The sequence below is a fragment of the Hemicordylus capensis genome, chromosome 16, assembly GCF_027244095.1.
Source record: "Hemicordylus capensis ecotype Gifberg chromosome 16, rHemCap1.1.pri, whole genome shotgun sequence".
Classification (NCBI taxonomy): Eukaryota; Metazoa; Chordata; class Lepidosauria; order Squamata; family Cordylidae; genus Hemicordylus; species Hemicordylus capensis.
In genome coordinates, this window is record NC_069672.1 from 10,159,719 (window position 1) to 10,180,944 (window position 21,226).

The following is a 21,226-nucleotide window of genomic DNA, read 5'->3' on the forward strand; positions in this document are numbered from 1 at the left end:
CAGGGCCTGTCCTGGTTTGCATTTGAACGAGATGTGAGCACCATGAGCTATTCCCCTTAAGGGATGGGGCCGCCCTGGGAAGAGCATCTGCTTTGCAAGAAGAAGATGCCAGATTCTAAGTTCCCTCCCTGGCAGCATCTCCAAGACAGGGCTGAGAGATGCTCCTGCCTGCAACCTTGGAGAAGCCGCTGCCAGTCCGTGTAGACAATCCTGAGCTAGATGGAACAAGGGTCTGACTCAGTAGGCAGCTTCATATGTTTTCCAGGCATAGCTTTGGGAGGTTTTTCATGCACGCCTCTCTTTGACCAGCTTCCTGGTTCTCTCACGCCCACTGCATTCATCTTTCCTGAGCAAGAGGCGGGCATGTCCATGTGTGTGCACTTGGACACACACACAGGGGGTACAAAGAATTCACAGTTTGCTGCTACAGAAAGCCAAGGGCTGCCTCAATTAGGAGGAGGTAGTGAGTATAAACTGTCCTCTTTGCTAAGCAGGATCTGCCCTGATTTGCATTTGAATGGGAGACTACATGTGAGCACTGAAGGCTAGCCCCCCTAGGAGATGGGCCACGGCTCAGTGGTAGAGTAGCTGCCTGCTTGCACGCAGAAGGCCCCCAGGGGGCCCTCCCTGGCAGCATCTCTGGATAGGGCTTAGAGAGACCCCTGCCTGATAGCTTGGAGCAGCCGCTGCCAGTCAGTGTAGACAATCCTAAGCTAGATGGACCAAGGGTCTGACTCATCATAAGGTGGCTTCCTAAGTTCCTGCGTGCAAGCTAAGATAAATGAGGTAGGCACATTGCTTTGTTCTGCAGAATCCATGCTGGGTTCGCCACCCATGGAGATCAGGGCAGGGAGCTACACCAAGAAATGAAGCCCTGCCCTCTGACCACAGGAGCTCTCACTCAGCTGCTGAGATGTCACTGTTATTTATTGCCCGCACGCTTTCAAGTATCTTTTCGGAAGCATAAGGCTTCTTGTGTCCAGTACACTTTCTGCAGCATTCCTGTGGCTTATACACAGCACAGATTGTGCCTTGGAATAAATGGGATCTTTTTCTTCTCAAAGGCCTTTTCTGGGTTGCTGCATGTTTAATTACACTGCCCTATTGTTGTTGGTTGGGATTACCAGTCACAGATGAAAACAAACCATATTCTTCCATTCATGCATTCATTCAGCAGGCCTTCCCATAACTCTATACATTTCTCTGTAATTGCCCCATTTTAACAATCAGCTTATCCAGCATTTCTGTGGTTTGAGGAGTTGTGTTTTCCTGTGATATTTTAAGAATGGATTTTGCTGTAAGTCGTCATGAATTAGTTTATGCAGAACAGCAGCATAAACCGTATTTTATGGACTATAAGACTCACTTTTTCCCCTCGAAAAATATCCGCCAAAATTCAGGAGCGTCTTATATGTTTTAACAGTTTAATATGTTAAAACTCTGAAAAACTGGATTAAAATTAAGGTGCGTCTTATAGTCCGTAGCGTCTTATAGTCCGTAAAATACGGTACCTCTTTTAAATCAAGCCAATCAGTCAATCAATCCTTTGAGCTAGGTTGCTCTCAGAGGAGGGTGATGGGTGGGAGCTGCCCGGTCCTTTACAGCCCTAGAATTCTATTACTGAGCATATTTCATCTATAAACCACAGACAGAGAAAGCAAGAGGGCCTCCTGCCAGCCAAGATTCATCTAACCGCTGGCAGCAGGCCTGCAAAGGACAGCACTCACAAGCCAATCAATCAATCGCCCTGGTCTCCTTTGGGGTTTCGAGATCTATTTTTAGAGTCTCTAAGCTTTGCTGCTGAAAGGGCTCCATTTGGCTTAGAGTTCATCAATACAGCTTTGAGGGGAAAGGGGGACGAGGCGGGTTCCTGGAGCCGCCAAAGCCAAGCGGTCAGTGCCAAGCCACCAACAGCCACAACAACCACGATAAATGATGATGATGATGAACATGACAGTGACAACGACAACAACAACGACAACAACTGATGCTATAATAATGAAAATGACGACGACGACAACAACGCCGTGAATACTACTACTACTACTACTACTACTACTACAATATTTCTATACCGCTTGTCAACCAAAGTTCTCAAAGCGGTTTACATTGAAAAATACAAAAATAAATAAAATGGCCCCCTGTCCCTCCAAAGGGCTCACAATCTAAAAAGAAGAAGTGCAAGATAGACACCAGCAACAGCCACTGGAGGGATGCTGTGCTGGGGATGGACAGGGCCAGTTGCTCTCCCCCTGCTAAATATAAAGAGAACCGCCACTTTTAAAGATGCCTCTTTGCTTAGAAAAAGCAAAAAATAAAGAAGATTAATTTTAATAATGGAAAAAAACTGGTTTTAATATCTATTTTATTCTATAGTTTTTATGGTCATGTATTTTAATCTGTAACTTTTAAATATTTTAAATTTTGTACATTGCCTAGAGATGTACATATCAGGTGGTATAGAAAGATAGATAGATAGATAGATAGATAGATAGATAGATAGACAGATAGACAGATTTGAAAAAGTGCATTGTTGCACTTACAGCTTTCTCTGTGTTCTCACCTCTTCTTTATTCCTCCCTCCAAATGATTGGGGTTAAACATTGCAGTCATTTTTGAACCGAAGGGAGGGGAAGGGATAGGGTAAACAATGAGCAAAGGCTTGTCCTCTCTCCCCGGAGTCATCTTTGGAGGACATTCCTGCCAGTTTCCATTTCCAGTCCTCTGACAATATTGACACAATTGTATAGTGGCATTTGTGTTCTTAACCAACTTTTAAATTGCCCATCTGCCCACTGCAAGCCCGAGGGTCAGGGCAATCCAAGCACGAGAACCCACCGAAAGCTGGAAATCTTGCAATGAGGGCGCCTCTTTCCCCTCTCTGGCGGCGCAGACCTTGCCAAAAATCACAATGAACACAACAGCATCTGTAACAGGGATTCCCAGGCGATGCTGACTACAATGCCCATCACCCCCCACCAAAGGCCACAGCAGCAGGGGATGATGGCCGTTGTAATCAACAGCCTCTGGGAATCTGTGTTACGGGGAACATCGCCCACCACCCCAGCGGGCTCACAGGCTACAGGGACCGCAGGCTGGAGGTTCAAGGCATCCAGAAGCAAAGGGCAGTAAAAGAGTCTTTCGCTGGCCAAGATCAGAGTGACTCTGAGAGGAGCCGGAGGCCACAAAGAAGCAGGGAGGTGGAGAGGAGGGAGGAGACCAACCTCTCCTCCCATCTCCAACGTTCACCGCTGTCACTCCACGATACCAACAATAAAAACGAAACGTCCCAGTGTAAAATCTTGCCGGTTCAATCTGCCCCGAATGGCTCCCCAGTGTTTAAATGCCAGGTACGTACTCGCTTTTGATGAAGGCATACTTGTTGATGGTCTCGATGACGTCTTTAAAGAGGATCTTGGAGGTCAAGGTGTAGCCGTGGTGGACGATGGGCTCGCCGTCGGGTCCATCCCAGCAGTCCACTGCAAAGAGGGAGAGGAAGAGGAAGACGACGAGGACGATGACGATGGGCAAGTTTGGTTCCAGGATCTACATTTTGTACTTGTTGCTTCCCCGGGGGCTAGTTTCCTTTCAGAGAACATGTGTGATGGGAGTTGTGTGCCTCTGTCGTTTGCCTGCCTCTGCTGGGATGCGTGCTACTGGAATCCACGTCGACCCCGGGTGCATGGTCCTTCCCCAGAAGAAGTTACGGGGATATGGGGCTGGTGGGGAGGTGTTGAGTCAAGGACAGATGAAGCCAGGGGGAATTGAATTGCCTGGAAGACCTCTCCAGAAGGAGAGCTGAGCTTGTGGTAGCCAGCATGCAGTGTCCCCTTTGCTAAGCAGGGTCCTCCCTGGTTTGCATTTGAATGGGAGACTACGTGTGTGAGTGTTGTAAGATATTCCCCTTCGGGGATGGAGCCATAGCTCAGTGGCGGAGTATCTGCTTTGCAGGCAGAAGGCCCCAGGTTCAATCCCTGGCAGCATCTCCAGGCAGGGCTGGGAAAGACTCCTGCCTGAAACCTCGCACTGACCGGCAGCAGCGCTCCAAGGATTCGGGCAGGAGTCTCTCCCAGCTCTACCGACAGATGCCATCCGGAACTAAATTTGGGACTTTCTGCAAGCATGCAGATGCTCTTCCCAGAGCAGCCCTGTCCCCGAAGGGGGAGATCTTAGAGCGCTCACATGCGGTCACCCATCCAAATGCAAACCAAGGCAGAGCCTGCTTAGCAAAGGGGACAATTCCTGCTCGTTACTACAAGACCAACCGCCCTGAGCCATTTCGGAAGGGCGGTATGTAAATCAAATTTATAAATAAATAAATAAGACCAGCTCTCCTCCTTCTCAAGTCCCCTTGAGGTGGATTAGCACCTCCTCTTCCAGAGACGACCGGCGGAAACCCACCAATCAATCATTCCCCAGGGCTTGAGGGGTAGGGCCCATACCTTCCACGCAACGGCATCCTGACTGCAGGACCCAGGCGTACATGTCGACCCGGGACTGAGACATCAGCTGGTCCCCCATGAGGTAGGTGTTGTGAGAAGAGGTGATGAAGTAGTGGCTCAGCGGGCGGGACATGTCTTGGTTGACGTGGTAATGCTCCGGGTTGAAGATATCCCCAGCCGGGCTGCGCATGTAGTTGGTGAACCCTGTGGGGAGAAAATCAAGGAGGCGGGTTGAAGGTGGCTCTTCTTGGTCCAAAAAAATACTCAGCCTTCCTTACTGCTCAGCCGAGCGACATGATGGCCTTTTTAAAGCCCATTTCCCAGTAGGCTTATGAGATCACCTGGCTGTGTGTGTGTGTGTGTGTGTGTGTGTGTGTGTGTGTGTGTGTGTCCCGCATCAACTTCACAATGCTGGGGTCAATATGAACCAAATTGGGTTCAGTTGTAGGGTCGCACAGGGACACCTCGACGGCATCGTTTGTGATGATGCCATCATCATCAATTCAAGATGGCGGATGCATAAAGGCTTGAGGCGCAAGTGGGCAAACTTGTGAACCTCCTAACTGAATTGAACCCGATTTGCTAAAGCTGTATAGGGGATGCCACCATGGCATAATTTGTGATGGTGTCATCTGTCCCAGCTCAAGATGGTGGACGCGCAAACCTTTCCGGCACAAGTGGACTAACTTGTGGACCGCCTACCGGATTTGAACCAAATTGGGTACATTTGTCGTGAGTGACACATAGGGACACCTCATAGTTTGTGATGTCATCCACCCTGATTCAAGAAGGTGGAAGCATAAACCTTTGAGGCGCAAGTGGGCTAACCTGTGGACTGCCTACTGGATTTGAACCAAATTAGGGACAGTTGTAGGGACAGTGAAAGGAAAGTAGACAGATTTGTTACTAGAACCATTTGTTTTTTACCACCAAACTATCTGTTTCGTTTTTCATTTTGTTTTTATTTATTTATTGGGCCATCTTCTCATACACATTTAGTTCACCAACCTCTGGCGTATAATGATATCAGATGAAACATTAGCCCATCTCTTAATTGGGATCACCAAAAATGCAACAGGCAGATTCAGATCGGATAACAACCTGACTAGGACTACATTCCTTGGACAGGGGTCCCCTGTCTTGGGATCCCAGATTATGTCAGGCTGCAACTCATTGTGGCTGGGAATGATGGGAGTTGTAGTCCAACAACATCCAGGGACCTAAGGTTGGGAGGTGAGCTGGTCTGGTGGGTAGCAAGCATGAATGGTCCCCTTTGCTAAACAGGGTCCACCCTGGTTTGCATTTGAATGGAAGACGACATGTGTGAGCACTGTAAGATCTTCCCCTCAGGGGATGGAGCCGCTCTGGGAAGAGCAGAAGGTTCCAAGTTCCCTCCCTGACTTCTCCAGATAGGGCAGTGAATATCCCAAAGGAGACGTGCCAGGTTCTGTCCAAGGAGGCCACAGTGAAAAATGCCACATCACCCCATCATTCCTGCATAACCAGAACACCTGCACACGAGAGGTAGGTACTTGCAGACTCAGATATGTTTGTTTCAGAAAAAAATGGAAGAAAGAAAACCTTAATGGGGCAAAAACAAACAAACAAACAAACAAACAAACAAACAAACAAACAAAACCTCCTCAAACGGCCCAGTGTAACTCAATGGAAAGGAATGCTTGTGGCCCCAGAGGGCAGTTAACAGACAACCAACATAATGGAAGCTTAGCTTTCTGTTTAGAAAACCCTCCATTTCAACAAAAACACCATAAAAACGCGTTCTTCTGCCTGATCTGTGACATTTCAATAAGGCAGGTCCACGGAGAATTAATTAAGCCGTGAAACCTGCCCGGAGAACTGGGTCGGGATATGAAAGGCTGCCTCTGAGATGGAGCAAACCAACCTGTTTTTAGCTACCAGAACTTTTCTCGGAGTGTGTGTGTGTGTGTGTGTGCACAGGAACCTTTTCAGATGGTCCCTCCTGGGGCAAGAGATGCAAATCTGAACTGGGCACATCCTCTCCAAAGCAGCCCCCTCTGACGTGGTTTCTCTCTGACCCACTGCAAAGCTGGTCCGCCTCCTTTAAAACCTTCAGTGGGGAGACGCTAAATGATTGGCAATTGGTTTTTACTTTTCAGCTGGGCGAGCTGTGTCTTTCAACTCTCCGCTGCTCGTTCGGTTTGGTCTAGATCTTCCCTAATCACCCCCAGCTGCATTTTGTGGTTTGACTTTGTGTCTGCTCTTGGGCTCTGACGGCTCTGTCAATTTTGTTGCTACAGCCTTCCTAGCAACCAGGTCCGAAGTGGATTGCTATTTATCCACCTTGAAAGATGGGAGTTAAGGGGGGTGTGTGTGTCTATAAACCTTCTATTGATTTCTGAAAGAGCTGGGAATGTTAGGGGCTTTATGGACAATGGAATGGAATGTTTGCTGACGCAGAGGGTACTTAACAGACAACCAGGTGGGCGGAGCTAATGCAACTCAGTGCTGAGGAGAAAGGAAGGGGGGCTTGAACCAAAAAAAGTGAAAAAACGTCCCAGCTTGAAGAATTCTCCCTCAAGACCGTCAGGACTCCTTCTACTTGTGAGGGGTGCCTGAACCACTTTAGTTTTCTCACCAGCTATTTCACAGCTTTGTGTTTCTGACGGGGGGCGGGGAGGAATTTGACATATTTGAGGTCTTGGTGTGGGGGTGACAAAAACTGAAAGGTCATGCTTCTTAGCATTAACCCTGAAACTTTATGGCTGGATATAAAGGAGCTGGGCCTGAGAATAAGTCCCCGCCACCCCCCAAACCCCAGCAAACAGAGCTTGCTTCACTCACTGCAGGGCTCTCAAATTTGGGTCCCCAGATAGGGTTGGCAGAGGACGATAGGAGTTGTAGTCCAAAGACATCCGGGGGCCCAAGGCTGTGAGTCCCTGGATGAGTGGGAACCTAAGGTGGGAACCATGATCTCTCCAACGTGAATCTGAAAGAGAGGGTTCCTCCAAGGAGAAAATGAAAGTCAAGGGGGAATTCAGGGCTCCGCCAAGCAGAAACACCAGAGACTTTTCTCAGACAGTTTCACAGGAACGTAGGATACTGAGTCAGGCCTTTGGTCCATCTAACTCAGTATTGTCTACACTGACTGGCAGCAGCTTCTCCAAGGTTGCAGGCTGGAGTCTCTCTCAGCCCTGTATTGGAGATGCTGCCAGGGAGGGAATCTGGAACCTTCTGCACGCAAGCAGATGCTCTGCCACTGAACTATGGTCCCATCCCCTGCTCACATGTGGTCACCAGTGTCCCCTCTAACAGGGATTCCCAGATGTTGTTGACTACAACTCCAAGGATCCCGAGCTGCAATGGCTTTTGCTTGGGGATTCTGGGAGTTGTAGTCAACAACGTCTGGGGATCCTTGCGAGAGGGAACACTGGTAGTCACCCATCCAAATGCAAACCAAGGTGAACCCTGCTTAGCAAAGGGGGCAATCGCTGTTCGCTCCCGCAAGAGAAGAAATGTGTCACAATAAAAAATGTGCAATGCTAAATGGCCTACTACTACCACTACTATTGGGGGAAACTAGCCACTAGGAGGCAGGTCTCTCTGCACAAAGGAACTTCAGCATGTTCAAACTTTTGTTGGGCTGGATTTATTGGCAACGGATGGTGTGCTCTGGACTTCCATTTACCATACACATTTTCTCGACTCCTTTTCTGAATAAACATACGCAGTCATTTTTCTGTCCGATGCTAACTTAATCAAGTGGTGTGAGATCAATACCTTTAAGAAAGTGGTTTGGGAGACGAGAGCCTCAGAGAAAGGTGGACCTTTGCCAGGGTGTGTGTGTCTGTGTGTGTGCCGTTCACGTTAGAGAACTCATGTTCATAAAAATAAAGGTCAAAGCAGGCATGTTGGACGCAAGGGTATTCGCTCTCCTGAAACCATCAATATATTATGCCTATTTGTGAAGCAACGTCTTTATTTATTTTTCGCTCGCTTGCTTCAGGGTAACAGTGAGCTTCAGAGAGATCTCGCGGCTAGCCAAAAGGTGGTCAGTGATGGAGACGTGGACCTCCTCAGAGAGGACATTTCAACCACTGAGAAGGTCTTTCTCTCATGATGATCAGCCACTGTCCTGAAGGCAGGGGAAACATGGAAGAGGGGAGCTGGTCTCATGGTAGCAGGTGTGAATTGTCCCCTTTGCTAAGCAGGGTCCAGCCTGGTTTGCATTTGAATGGGAGACTACATGTGAGTGCTGTGAGATAATCCCCTTAAGGGATGGGGCCGCTCTGGGAAGAACATCTGCCTGCTTGCATACAGAAGGTTCCAAGTTCCCTCCCTAGCAGCATTGCCAAGACAGGGCTGAGAGAGACGTCTGTCTGCAACCTCAGAGAAGCTGCTGCCAGTCTGTGCAGACAACACTGAGCTAGATGGACTGAGAGTCTGACTCAGTAGAAAGCAGCTTCCTAAGTTCAAGAACCTCAAAAATAGATTGAAATTTCTGGCACGTTCATACAGGAGGAGACAGTTCCGGAGATATCCGGGCCGCAGGTTAGAAAGCAGCAGTTGTTGGGACTACAATCCCCATCATCCCCAGCCATTGCCCCTGAGCATGATGGGAGAGATAGACCAGAAACAGCTGGAGATCCTCAGGGTGACCACCCCTGCTTTAAAGGCACCTTCACAGCTTATTTATAATCAAGTGCAAAGTTTTATCTGAAACAAAATCACTACAGGCAGAAGAACATAAGAACAGCCCTGCTGGATCAGGCCCAAGGCCCATCTAGTCCAGCATCCTGTTTCTCACAGTGGCCCACCAGATGCCTCTGGGACAGACAGGAATTGAGGGCATCACCAAGAAATCACCATGCCCTCTCTCCTGCTGCTACTCCCGTGTAAATGGTATTGAGAGGCACAGGGGCGTATCTAGGGTAGGGCAGATAGGGCACGTGCCCTGGGCGCCACTTGAAGGGGGCGCCATTTTTTTAAATTAAATTTTTTAAAAAATGGCCACCAAAAACAAAATGGTCACTGTGGATGCTCAAATGGTCCCTGGCTACGTCCAATGCTAAATAGTTTTTGAAATATTAAAAGATTAACGAGCTTGACTTGTATTTTTCAGCTGATATTATGGTAAAGTTATCTAAAAGGTGGGTGTCAGATGTTTGGCTGGGGGCGCCAATTCAGTGCTTGCCCTAGGTGCTATTTTCCCTAGATACGCTCTGGAGAGGCATCCTGCCTCTGAGGCTGGAGGTGGCCTATAGCCCTCCGACTAGTAGCCCTTGATAGACCTCTCCTCCATGAAGTTATCCAAACCCCTCTTAAAGCCTTCCAGGTTGTTGGCCATCACCACATCTTGTGGCAGAGAATTCCACAAGTGGATTACGCTTTGTGTGAAAAAGTACTTCCGTTTGTTGGTCCTAGATTTCCTGGCAATCAATTTCATGGGAGGACCCCTGGTTCTAGTGTTATGTGAGAGGGAGAAGAATTTCTCTCTCTCCCCTTTCTCCACACCATGCATGATTTTATAGACCTCTATCATGTCTCCCCGCAGTCGCCTTTTTTCTAAACTAAATAGCCCCCGGTGTTGTAGCCTCGCCTCATAAGAAAGGTGCTCTAGGCCCCACGATCTTGCCTTCTTCTGCACCTTTCCCAGTTCTACAACGTGAGCCCGGCCCTGAATAATCAGCACATGCTTACTAGGAAACAAGTCTTGTTGGATTCTGCGGGACTTACTTTTCAGTAAGGGAAGAACGCCCCCTTACATCTGATTTTTTTTGCACCTTTTAAATCCTGGGCTATCGCTTCAGGCTGCCGGGCCGGGGGGGGGGCGGCCTTTAAAAATGAACTGGTGCACCAATCCTGAATGGAGTCCTGAGGTGATACACTCTTGAATTAGAAGGCCTGGAGCCTTAGCTTCGGCGTAACACTCCTATTTCATGGTAGAGTCGAAGCAGTGCCAGGCAATCTTTCCGTGAAGAGTAATCAGCCGCTATCCATGCCACTGGGGTGTGTGTGTGTGTGTGTGTGTGTGTGTGTGTGTGTGTGTGTGTGAGCTCCCCTGTGGCCACGTGTGCTATTTAACCCTCACTGGGTTGAAAAGGAATGGGGAATCTCGCTCTGTCGCCTGCTCATGCTCTTGGAACACAGGAAGCTGCCTTATACGGAGTCAGACCTTTGGTCCGTCTAGCTCGGAACGGTCTACCCGAACCAGCAGCGGCTGTCCAGGGATTCAGGCAGGGGTCTTTCCCTGACCTTCCTGGAGATGCTGCCAGGGGTTGATCCTGGCCCTTCCAGCATGCAAGCGGAAGCTCTTCCACTGAGCGACAGCCCCATCCCTTTCTAGCCTCAGCTGATAGAGAGAGGATTCGCTCCTTCCTTTCGCTCCGGCGTATCCTGGGCACGAATCCCCCCACAAGGGCTTTTCGATCTTCTACGGGATCCATGAGTGAAGTTAAGGCTGGCCACTACAAAGGGCAGACCTTTTCTCCTCCCAGCCTTTCAGGAGGCCCCTTTGGACCAATTGTTTTCATCTTCCCCAAGGTGACAAAGACGCCCCTCGATGTTCCTCTATCAGGAGGGATTTGGAATGCCGTGATGTTTTACAAGCACGAGCCTTCCGTTGCATTCTCATGGTTTATGGATATGAGCTCTGTTTTTATAGATCCGCAGCCCACCGTCAGATTGCGTGCAAGAGAAAAGCGGGCAGGAAACTAACAACCCTGGAAGCCGTTGCGAAAGGGAGGCCAAATTCGACAAGACAAAGAAGGAGCAAGAAAGAGAAGAACAAAGGAAGCTGCCTTCTGCGGAGTCAGACAGTTCGTCCATCTAACTTAAGGTTGTCTGCACTGACTGGCAGCAGCTCTGGACAGTTTCCAGTGTGGGCATTTCCCAGTCCTACCGGCAGATGCTGCCAAGGATTGAGCCAGGGACCTTCTGTCTGAAAAGCAGATGCTCTTCCACTGAGCCAAAGCTACCTTCCCTGATCTATGGTGCCAGGCAATCCTCATGGGAAGCTTCCTTCCTTCTACTGAGTCAAATCCTTGGTCCATCTAGCTGAGCATGGTCTACACTGACTGGCAGGGGCTCCCCAAGGTTTCAGGCAGGAGTCTCTCCCAGCGTAGAGATGCTGCCAGGGAGGGAGCGTTGAGACCATCTGCATGCAAAGTGGATGCTCTGCGACTGCCCTTAAGGGGGAAATCTTACAGTGCTCATACGCCATCTCCCACCAAAATGCAGACCAAGGCAGACCCTGCTTAGCAAAGAGGACAAGTCATGCTCACTACCACAAGACCAAGTTTGGCAACATCCCACCCCAGCAAGGCTGCGCAACTCTAGCCCTCTGGCTGCTGTTGGACTACAACCCCCATCATCCCCAGCCACAGTGGCCTAGAGTGAGGGATGGTGGGAGTCGGAGTCCAATATCTGCAGGGGGGCTGGGCGCCCCGGAGTGAAAGCATCCCGTATTCCCTAGCCACTTCCAGCAATGGAATATCATTATTATTATTATTATTATTATTAATGCCCAAGAAAGTGCCTGCAGGCTTACCATCAATCCCAAGGGCTCCTTGCTTCTTGTTCTCCGGACATGGTTCAAACTGGCTGATGATTTCCAGGCAATGATCCTTAGTCACGTTAACCATCTAAAAACAACAACAACAACAAAAAAAAAAAACCTGAGATTAAAACCAACAAAAGAAAGAGACTGCAAGCAAAGGCGTCCTCTCGGCAACGTCCCCTCTCCCTAGCTATATCCTCTGTCAGTTCCGAAACGGGACTGGTTCGGAGCGATGTGCGATTCCCACCCCCCTCTCTGAATCGCCCACTGAGATTCCCATTCCTGCCAATCAACGTCGGCTTCAATAGGGAATGGGTTGCCCACTGGAAAGGGGACAGTCCTTCCGGGAATAGCTAGATGGGCCACAGCAGAATGCAAAGCAGAGGCAGGGTTTTCTAGGTCAGCTGCCGTCCCACTGTGGGTGTCCAGCCCACAGCAAAGACAACTTCAGCCAGCTCAGACCCAGCAAGAGGGTCCTGGCTGCGAGACCACCGAAGGGAGTTGTTGAGCAATTAAGTCCGCGCTGCACAAGTCCCCGGCGTGAAGGAGCGGAGGAAATGAGTTTTGATAATGAGCCGGGAGTCTCTGGGAATACCCGGAGGAAGCCTGCGGGTTTTATTATGAGTGCGAAGGCAGCAAGCGTGGCCCTCCGGGAAACGGTGACTCCAGAATGCTTTGAACAAAATGATGGGGCAAGGGGGAGAGGGTGGGATTATGCTGGATCCACATCCAGGGTGGGCAGTTTGCTAAGCCTGGGAGGCTGTATACTCAACTCTTCCGGGGCCGATCCACACACAGGTACAGGTATACCGCATCGCCATCGATGACATATTTAACCCACCCTTCCTTCAAAGGGCCCATAACAACATGCATGGGTCCTCCATGATTTCCCCCCACACAACCACCCTGCGAGGCAGGCAGAGATCGCTACTGGCCCAAGGCCACTGAGTGAGCTACATGGAGCATAGGAAGCGGCCATATACTGAGTCAGACCCTTGGTGCAGGTAGCTCAGCATTGTCTACACTGACTGGCAGCAGCTTCTCCAAGCCTTCAGGCAGGATTCTTTCCCAGCTCTACCTGGAGATGTCTCCAGGGAGTGAACCTGGGACTTGCTGCATACCAAGTAGATGCACGACCACTGAGCAATGGACCCATCCTCACCCCCTGTGATGTTCATGTCTTCACACAGGTCGGCTGTGGTCAGCGATCCAGGCGACGGTGACGCGGAAAGTGCCTCCCTTCCAAAAGGTGGTCAAGGTCAAGGAGAACAGAAAACTCTGCAGGATCCCACTGATTATCTACACCAGGGCTGCAGAACTTCAGCCCTTTGGCTATTGCTGGGCTATCACTCCCAGCCATAGTGGCCAGTTGTCGGGAATGACGGGAGATGTCACCCAACGACAGCTGGAAGACTGAACCGTGCCCCACAAGTAAGAACAGAAGAGCAGCCCAGCTGGATCACACCCAAGGCCATCTAGCCCAGCATCCTGTTCCACACAGTGGCCCACCAGATGCCTCTGGGAAGCCCACAGGCAAGAGGTGAGGGCATGCTCTCTCTCCTGCGGTTGCTGCCCTGCAACTGGTATTCAGAGGCATCTTGCCTCTGAGGCTGGAGGTGGCCTCTAGCCACCAGACTAGAATCCATCCATAGACCTGTCCTCCATGAATTTGTCTAAGCCCCTTTTAAAGTGGACGTCACCACATCCCATGGCAAAGAATTCCATAGATTTATTGCACACGGTGTGAAAATTGACTTCCTTTTTTTCAGTCCTCAATTTCCCAGCCTTCGGTTTCATGGGATGACCCCTGGTTCTGGTGCTGTGAGAAAGGGAGGAAAACTTCTCCCTGTCCACTTTCTCCACCCCAGGCATCATTTTATACACCTTGATCATGTCTCCCCGTCGTCGGCTCTTCTCCAAAGCAAAGAGCCCCAGATGCTGTAGCCCCGCCTCGTAAGGAAGGTCCTCCAGGCCCTTCCATGGCCTCCTCCCCGGCCGGCCACCGCTGTCACTCAGCGTCAGGGAGATCGATAGGCCAGTGACACGGAAACCGATGCTAACTCGTTTAGCCGGACGGCGGGCGCAGAGACAAGATGATCATCTCTGCAGAGGACACATTTGGAATCTCCAGCAGAGCATGAAACACACACACAGTGTGGGCGCACGTGCAGATACCCACATACACGCCCAGATCGGCGCCTGAGCTGTCTGTGTCAGGATCAATGGCTTATTTCGGGACAAAAGAAAGGCTCTCTGTCCATGCTCAGACACGCTGTTATTTTGTTTCGGTCAGGGTGGGCAAATATGGCCCTCCAGCTGTTGTTGAACTACAACTCCCAGCGTGGTGTAGTGGTTAGAGTGCTGGACTGGGACCGGGGAGACCCGAGTTCAAATCCCCATTCAGCCATGAAACTAGCTGGGGGACTCTGGGCCAGTCACTTCTCTCTCAGCCTAGCCTACTTCACAGGGTTGTTGTGGAAGAGAAACTTAAGTATGTAGTACACTGCTCTGGGCTCCTTGGAGGTAATAATAATAATAATAATAATAATAATGTGGCCCTCCAGCGGTTGTTGAAACTACAACTCCCATCATCCCCAAGATGGGGATGATGGGAGTTGTAGTTCAACAACAGCTGGAGGGTCACGTTTGCCCACCCCCAGCCGGTCTAGGTCCTGGCATTTAAAATAAGAGCCAGGACCACACTCTCACTCCAATTCAATCCAGCAGGTAGAATAGCCTGTGAAAAAGTACTCTCCTGCATCGCTTCTGAATAATTTGATGGACTTGGTCTGTGCATATTCAGAGGGGGGAGCCCAAGACGAACGCACACAAAGGCACCGCTAATGAATTTCCAGCTTTCAATCTCAGTCCAATAGTACAGCAATAAAATACCAGGTATTCTGCGGATTGGAATCCGTGCACAGAAGCCAAGAGAAGCAGGGGGAGTCGAATCCACCACTTAACTTTGTCCAGAGGCAGAACAGCACTAGCTTTGCTTGCTTTCGACGAAAGCTTACAGCAAAGCGTCGGGATCTGGCATCTTGAATCGGCGGCAGACATTGCCGAGGTATAAACACGGCTTTTCCAAACGGCACGAGAACCTCACGGGTTAGTCTTTGCAACGCAAGGAACAAATCCTTAATTTGGCAGCGTGGCGCAGACCTAACAACAGGGAGTGTCGTGAGTTTAGTTTACCGCCATTTAACTGACAGTACGTAAAGAACCGGAAGGCAGGCATGTAGGTGGAATCTCGCTTTTTTATTAGGAAAAGGATCTTATACGGCTAAGAGCAAAAGCAAGCAAATGTATCTCGTTTTATGAGTGCATTGCGAACAATGCTTGCCATTAGCTTTCGGTGCGGGATGAAAGCACCGTCTGCCTCTGCTCTGAAGGACTGTCTAGCATGCTGAAACAGACCATAAATAGAGAGGCTACGGATTTTTGCTGCCTTCAAGGCAAACCTTCGCAATTTGCTAACCACAAATCGTATAGTGCATCTCATAAGCAGCGGCAATGATTCTCTCACTGGTCTGTCTCTTTGCCCCGTGATTCTTCTTGCAAGCACCAGAGCGGACCTTATCTAGCAAAGGAGCTCTTACAAAGCTTATCGTGCTTATCTTTATAGCCAAGAATGGCATTTAGGGAATTCTCCGAGAAGAAATTATGACTTTGCCATACGAGAGAGAGAGAGAGAGAGAGAGAGAGAGAAAGATGGCTAAAACGAAAGGGTATGAGTAGAAGGAGCACAGATCAGTCCCAAAGGAAAGACCACAACTTGACTCACACGTCCCATCTGCCCTCTCCAGAATGGGACCAGGTTCCCCGAAGGAGCACCTTGTCCCAGCTTTTAAAAAGTGTGTGTGTGTGTGTGTGTGTGTGTGTGTGTGTTAAGTTGTATAGTATTGTAGTTGACTTTTGTTTTCATGTGTTCTTAACCGTATGCTTTGTTTTATTGTTTTCATGTTGTGAGCTGTCCAGAAATCAATTAGGAACATAGGAAGCTGCCATATACTGAGTCAGACCCTTGGTCCATCTAGCTCAGTATTGTCTACCCAGACTGGCAGCGGCTTCTCCAAAGTTACAAGCTCTTGCAGCCTATCTTGGAGATGCCAGGGAGGGAACTTGGAACTGTCTGCATGGAAGCAGGCAGGAGCTCTTCCCAGAGCAGTCCCATCTGTTAAGGGTCAATAAATATTCTCTTACCATCTGATATTTGCTCCAGATAATTGTATTCTTGGAGCTTTACCTATTTTGACATTTTTATCCCGTTCTACCACCAATGTATATGGCTATTTTTATCCTCACAAGGTAGAGAGTTTGGGCCAGGGTCACTCAGTGAGTTTCATGGCTGAACGATGATTTGAATTCGGGTCTCCCCGGTTCTAGTCCAACACTCTAACCACTACACCACACTGGAACACAGTTTTTCACAACACAAGATCCTCAGCTTGGTGGGAGGAGAGCTGGTCTTGTGGTTGCAAGCATGACTTGACCCCTTAGCTAAGCAGGGTCCACCCTGGTTGCATATGAATGGGAGACTAGAAGTGTGAGCCCTGGAAGAGATTCCCCTCAGGGGATGGAGCCACTCTGGGAAGAGCATCTGGGCTCCCAGTTCCCTCCCTGGCAGCATCTCCAAGATAGGGTGGAGAGAGATTCCTGCCTGCAACCTTGGAGAAGCCGCTACCAGTCTGTGTAGACAATATTGAGCGAGATGGACCAAGGGTCTGATTCAGTATATGGCAGCTTCCGATGTTCCTATGAGAGATTCCTGCCTGCAACCTTGGAGAAGCTGCTGCCAGTCCGTGAAGACAATACTGAGCTAGATGGACCAAGGGTCTGACTCAGTATATGGCAGCTTCCGATGTTCCTAAATTTCACATGCTGGGATTTCGTTAAAATGACAGCTCCCCCAAATAATCCCAAGACAGCTAATACATCGCCAGGAATCTGCAGGAATAGAACTTCACAGAAAGAAAGGCACTGGTCTCCCACGCAAGAGGTGAAGATGTCCATTTTTATATGGTTGTGGTGGAAAATGACGGCCTACTTGATCCCCCAGCAACCAAGGAAGTTGTGCTACAGAGACAGAGCTGTTGCCCACCCCCCCATCAAACTCCAAGTCCGGCCCCATTATCAGGCACCATCAAAATGACGACGGAATTTTAAGAAGAAACCCTGGAGATGATTTATCAGTTTGTCTGAAAATGCTTGGACAGGTTCCCAGCTCTTCAGAGGTGACCTTGTTTCTGCAAGGAGACATTCACGTTCGATCGGCATTTTCGTGGAGGCAAAATCATGCCGGGGATGGAGCGGACTCAAAGGTCACTTTGCCATGCACGCACGCAACGTCCATCCCGGAAGAGGGGTGACGTGGGTGTCCTTTTCAGATATAGATATAGATAGAGGGTGAGAGAGGAGAAAGGTAGGGGCTGCTTCCAGAGCTGGTCTGGTGGTAGCCAGCATGATTTGTCCCCTTAGCTAAGCACGGTCTGCCCTGGTTGCATATGAATGGGAGACTTGATGTGTGAGCACTGCGAGATATTCTCACCCCCCTTAGGGGATGGAGCTACTCTGGGAAGAGCAGAAGGTTTCCTTTTTTTGGCTTCTCCAAGATAGGGCTGAGATTGCTGCCTGCCACCTCGGAGAAGTCGCTGCCAGTCTGTGAAGACAATACTGAGCGAGATGGATCTATGGTCTGACACAGCATATGGCAGCTTCCTAGGTTCCTAAGGCATCGTAGTGTAGAGAAAAGCACAGCAGAGGACCAGCCACGGACACTTACCAAGGAAGCTGCCATCTACTGAGTCAGACCCTTGGTCCATCTAGCTCAGGATTGTGTTCACAGACTGGCAGCGGCTCCTCCAAGGTTTCAGGCAGGGGTCTCTCCCAACCCTACCTGGAGATGCTGCCAGGGACTGAACCTGGGACCTTCGGCAGGCATTTGCTCTACTCCTGAGCTACAGCCACATGCATCCTCCCAATTACCTTTTGCTCAGTGTCCAAGAAGCGTTTCAGGTCGTCAGCATCCAGGTAGTCCTTGTGGTTGCTGTAGGTGAGCATGAGCAGGTACAGGTCACGCCGGGTCGACATCATCTTGTAGAAGGCGCAGAACTCGTCGAAGTCCAGCGTTCCCTGGTTGTCATCTGTATCGGCCTCCTGGGGGCACAAAATGACACCACTGTTGGAAGGCGCCTTTCTGGTCCCAGAAACAGTACAGCCAGCCACACACAAGAATCTCAGGGAAGACACAGTTTAAGATGCTGAGCTTGGCTTTTGTAGCACTTCAGGCCAACCTTTAGTGTTCAACTTCTAGCATCAGCTGTTGGAAATCCAGAAAATCTCATCCTCTGTTCCCAGAGCCCTCGCCCCTCACCTTGCATTTTCCTGAAATGATTGTGACTGGGTAACGGAATCAGGCAAGTTATCACTTTTTCCATGACTGTAGCCATAAGCAAATTTTCAGGTTGACAGTTCATACATCTCCCTGGCAAGAGGACATCTTCTGCTATAAGGCCATATTTTTACAAAACCTTTAAATATTAGAGGGCCTATAATGTGCAAAATATGTCAGTAACGGAATCAGAATTTTTCGTTTTGGATTCCGTCACTGGCGTATTTTACATATTTCAGACACTCTCTATAATATTTTGTAAAAAAAATTATGGCATAAATATAGCACTAGATGTTCTCCTCTCTATAATATTTTGTAAAAAAAATATGGCATAAATATAGCACTAGATGTTCTCTTGCCAGGGGGTATATATAATGCCAACCTGAAAATCTGCTTATGGCTACAGTCATGGGAAAAGTGGTAGCATGCCTGATTTCGTTACCCTTGGAATTGCTCACTTGTGGGCAAACATGTTCATAGGCAGTTCTTTATTATTACAGACTGGAATTATGGCCTTGCATATAGATTCTGGAGTTCACTGTAGAATGTGTTTGTGTGTGGAGGTGTCTTGAACCGGGGACTCTGGCAGTGCAGCTCAAGCACCTTGCCCTCTGCACCACTGAGACAGCCCACAGACTGGCTAATGTAAGCCTTGCTGCTCCACAGCGCCTCCCTGACAGTGGCAAGAAGGGGAACTGCAGCCACCCACTCTAAGAAGAATCGGGTAACCTGGAGAGCCAAAAGAGTCCCTGGCTGGTTCAATATAAGAACATCCCCAGCCTTGGCCTCCAAGCTTCTCATCTGTGGAAGAAGATGCTAAATAGATCAGTTTGACCTCTTCCGCCCCCTGATCACTTCTGACATTATTTGCTTCTGCTGCATTGGAAAATCAACACAGGAGCATAGGAAACTGCCTTGTGCCAAATCAGACCCTTGGGTTCATCTAGCTCAGTATTGTCTAGCCTTCAACGTTTCATGCTCAGGGTCCTTTCCCAGTCCTATCCGGAGATGCTGCCAGGGAGTGAACCTGGGACCTTCTGCGTGCAGAGCAGATGCTCTTCCACTGAGCTACAGATAAACCTGATGAACATGTAGCTACCAAACCGAGTCAGACCCTTGGTCTGTCGAGCTCAGTATAGTCTACACTGACTGGCAGAGGCTCCCCAAGGTTGCAGAAGGAAACTAGGGCCTTCTGCATGCCAAGGAGATGCTCTGCCACTGAGCTTCAGCCCCATCTCCCTGCTATAGAACTGGACCACGACCACTGAGTTGTGGACAACAGTGGTCCAGTTCCATAGACCACGACTTTCTCCTCTGTCCCTGTTGGCACCCGGTCCTCAATTCCAGTGAATCCACACCCTGAGCAAGCCAACCTAGATCATCCCAGCACATACACAGGGAGGAGAGCTGGTCTTGAAGCAGCAAGCATGAATTGTCCCCTTTGCTAGGCAGGGTCTGTCCTGGTTTGCATTTGAATGGGAGCCTACATGTGTGAGCACTGGAAGAGATCCATTCTTATTTATTTATTTCTTACATTTCTATACAGCCCTATCCATCAAAAGGCTCTGGATGGTGCACAACCAAAAACACACACCAAAAAAACAGATAAACAACCTTAGGGGTTGGGGCTACTCCAGGAAAAGTAGAAGGTTCCAAGGTCCCTCCCCGTCATCTCCAAGAGAGGGCTGAGACAGAGACCTTGGAGAAGCCGCTGCCAGTCTGGGTAGACAATGCTGAGCTAGACGGACCAACGGCCTGACTCAGTATATGGCAGCGTCTTATGTCCCACAAGCTTTGAGAACACATTTAGCCTAGATCTGCTTAGTCACAATGCAAACGGGGGGAAAGCCCATTCATTGACTGGAGGTCTAAGTCAGTTCTCTTCACAAAAGCAGAAACACCTTTCCACTCCGGCATGTCCTAATCACCTTTTGATGTTCCGACGGGGACCAGCGCTATTGTAAGGAGCCAATTTGAGGCAGCGTTTCAAGACTGCAGAGATGGCCCTTCCTTAATCAAACCACATCATGATCACAGGCCACACTGGAATTCAGCTGTGCCCATAAAATGCGCAGGGGTAATCAATCTGTATTAGTGGATTTCTCATTGCATCGTATCACAGTGTTTGCTGCTTGGACTAAGCATTTCCCCTCCCCTAGTGAGCATTGATCCACCGGCTTGGACTGCAAAACATCAGATTCTGTTTTCAGCCTCGCCATTATGCAACAGCTTCACACTCCATTAGCGTCCGCCGGCATTTAATAGCAAGCAACTCCAACTTGCTCCAGCTCTCCGATGCCCCCCGGAATACGCCAGAGCCCTCACATAGGGCTACCAATAAGCACCATTAAGCACAACAGGTTCCCCTCGCCCCCTTCTCCCCAGTCACAGGTTTTTCCCCCCTCTTTTGCAAAATTAAAACTATCGGGAAGTTGATTGGCTGGGGTGGGCCCTCCGGAGACCAGGCCACGCACAAGGGGTGTCTTGTACGGCCCGCGCTCTTTGAACCCTCCTGCTCAATAGTAGCTCCGCCCCGAGCCAGCCTATGCAGACAGATCGATCATGTGGCACAGCCCTTTGGGGACGGCACGACTGTCTGAAGGCTTTCCTGGCGGTCAGTTTGCTTCTGGGCCAGAATCAAAGTGCTGGTCACGACCCCACACAGCTTGAGACGAGAGCAGGGGTGCAAAGAGGCAGAGGTGGGACCTGGGACAAGAAGGGAAGACAAATCCCTGCGCGCGCCCCTGCCGCCTTCTTCTCTGCCCCCCACAACCACTGTGCCTTTGCTGCAGAACTGTAAGGACATTGCATGCTCTTTCTCTCACTGCTCTGCAGACAATATCACGCACTCTCCAG

At 49.6% G+C, this 21,226-nt stretch overlaps 1 protein-coding gene across 2 annotated transcripts in view; it reads right to left on the bottom strand.

Moving 5' to 3' along the window:
- PLCH2 (phospholipase C eta 2) overlaps positions 1–21,226 on the bottom strand; it is a 310,229-nt gene that overhangs the window by 76,581 nt on the left and 212,422 nt on the right. For both annotated transcript variants that reach the window (XM_053280835.1, XM_053280834.1), the window contains 4 exons: positions 17,965–18,135; positions 11,971–12,064; positions 4,443–4,646; positions 3,359–3,479 (listed from right to left, as the gene is read on the bottom strand). In XM_053280835.1, coding sequence (XP_053136810.1) covers positions 3,359–3,479; positions 4,443–4,646; positions 11,971–12,064; positions 17,965–18,135 — 590 coding nt within the window. The remainder of the gene's footprint in view (positions 1–3,358; positions 3,480–4,442; positions 4,647–11,970; positions 12,065–17,964; positions 18,136–21,226) is intronic.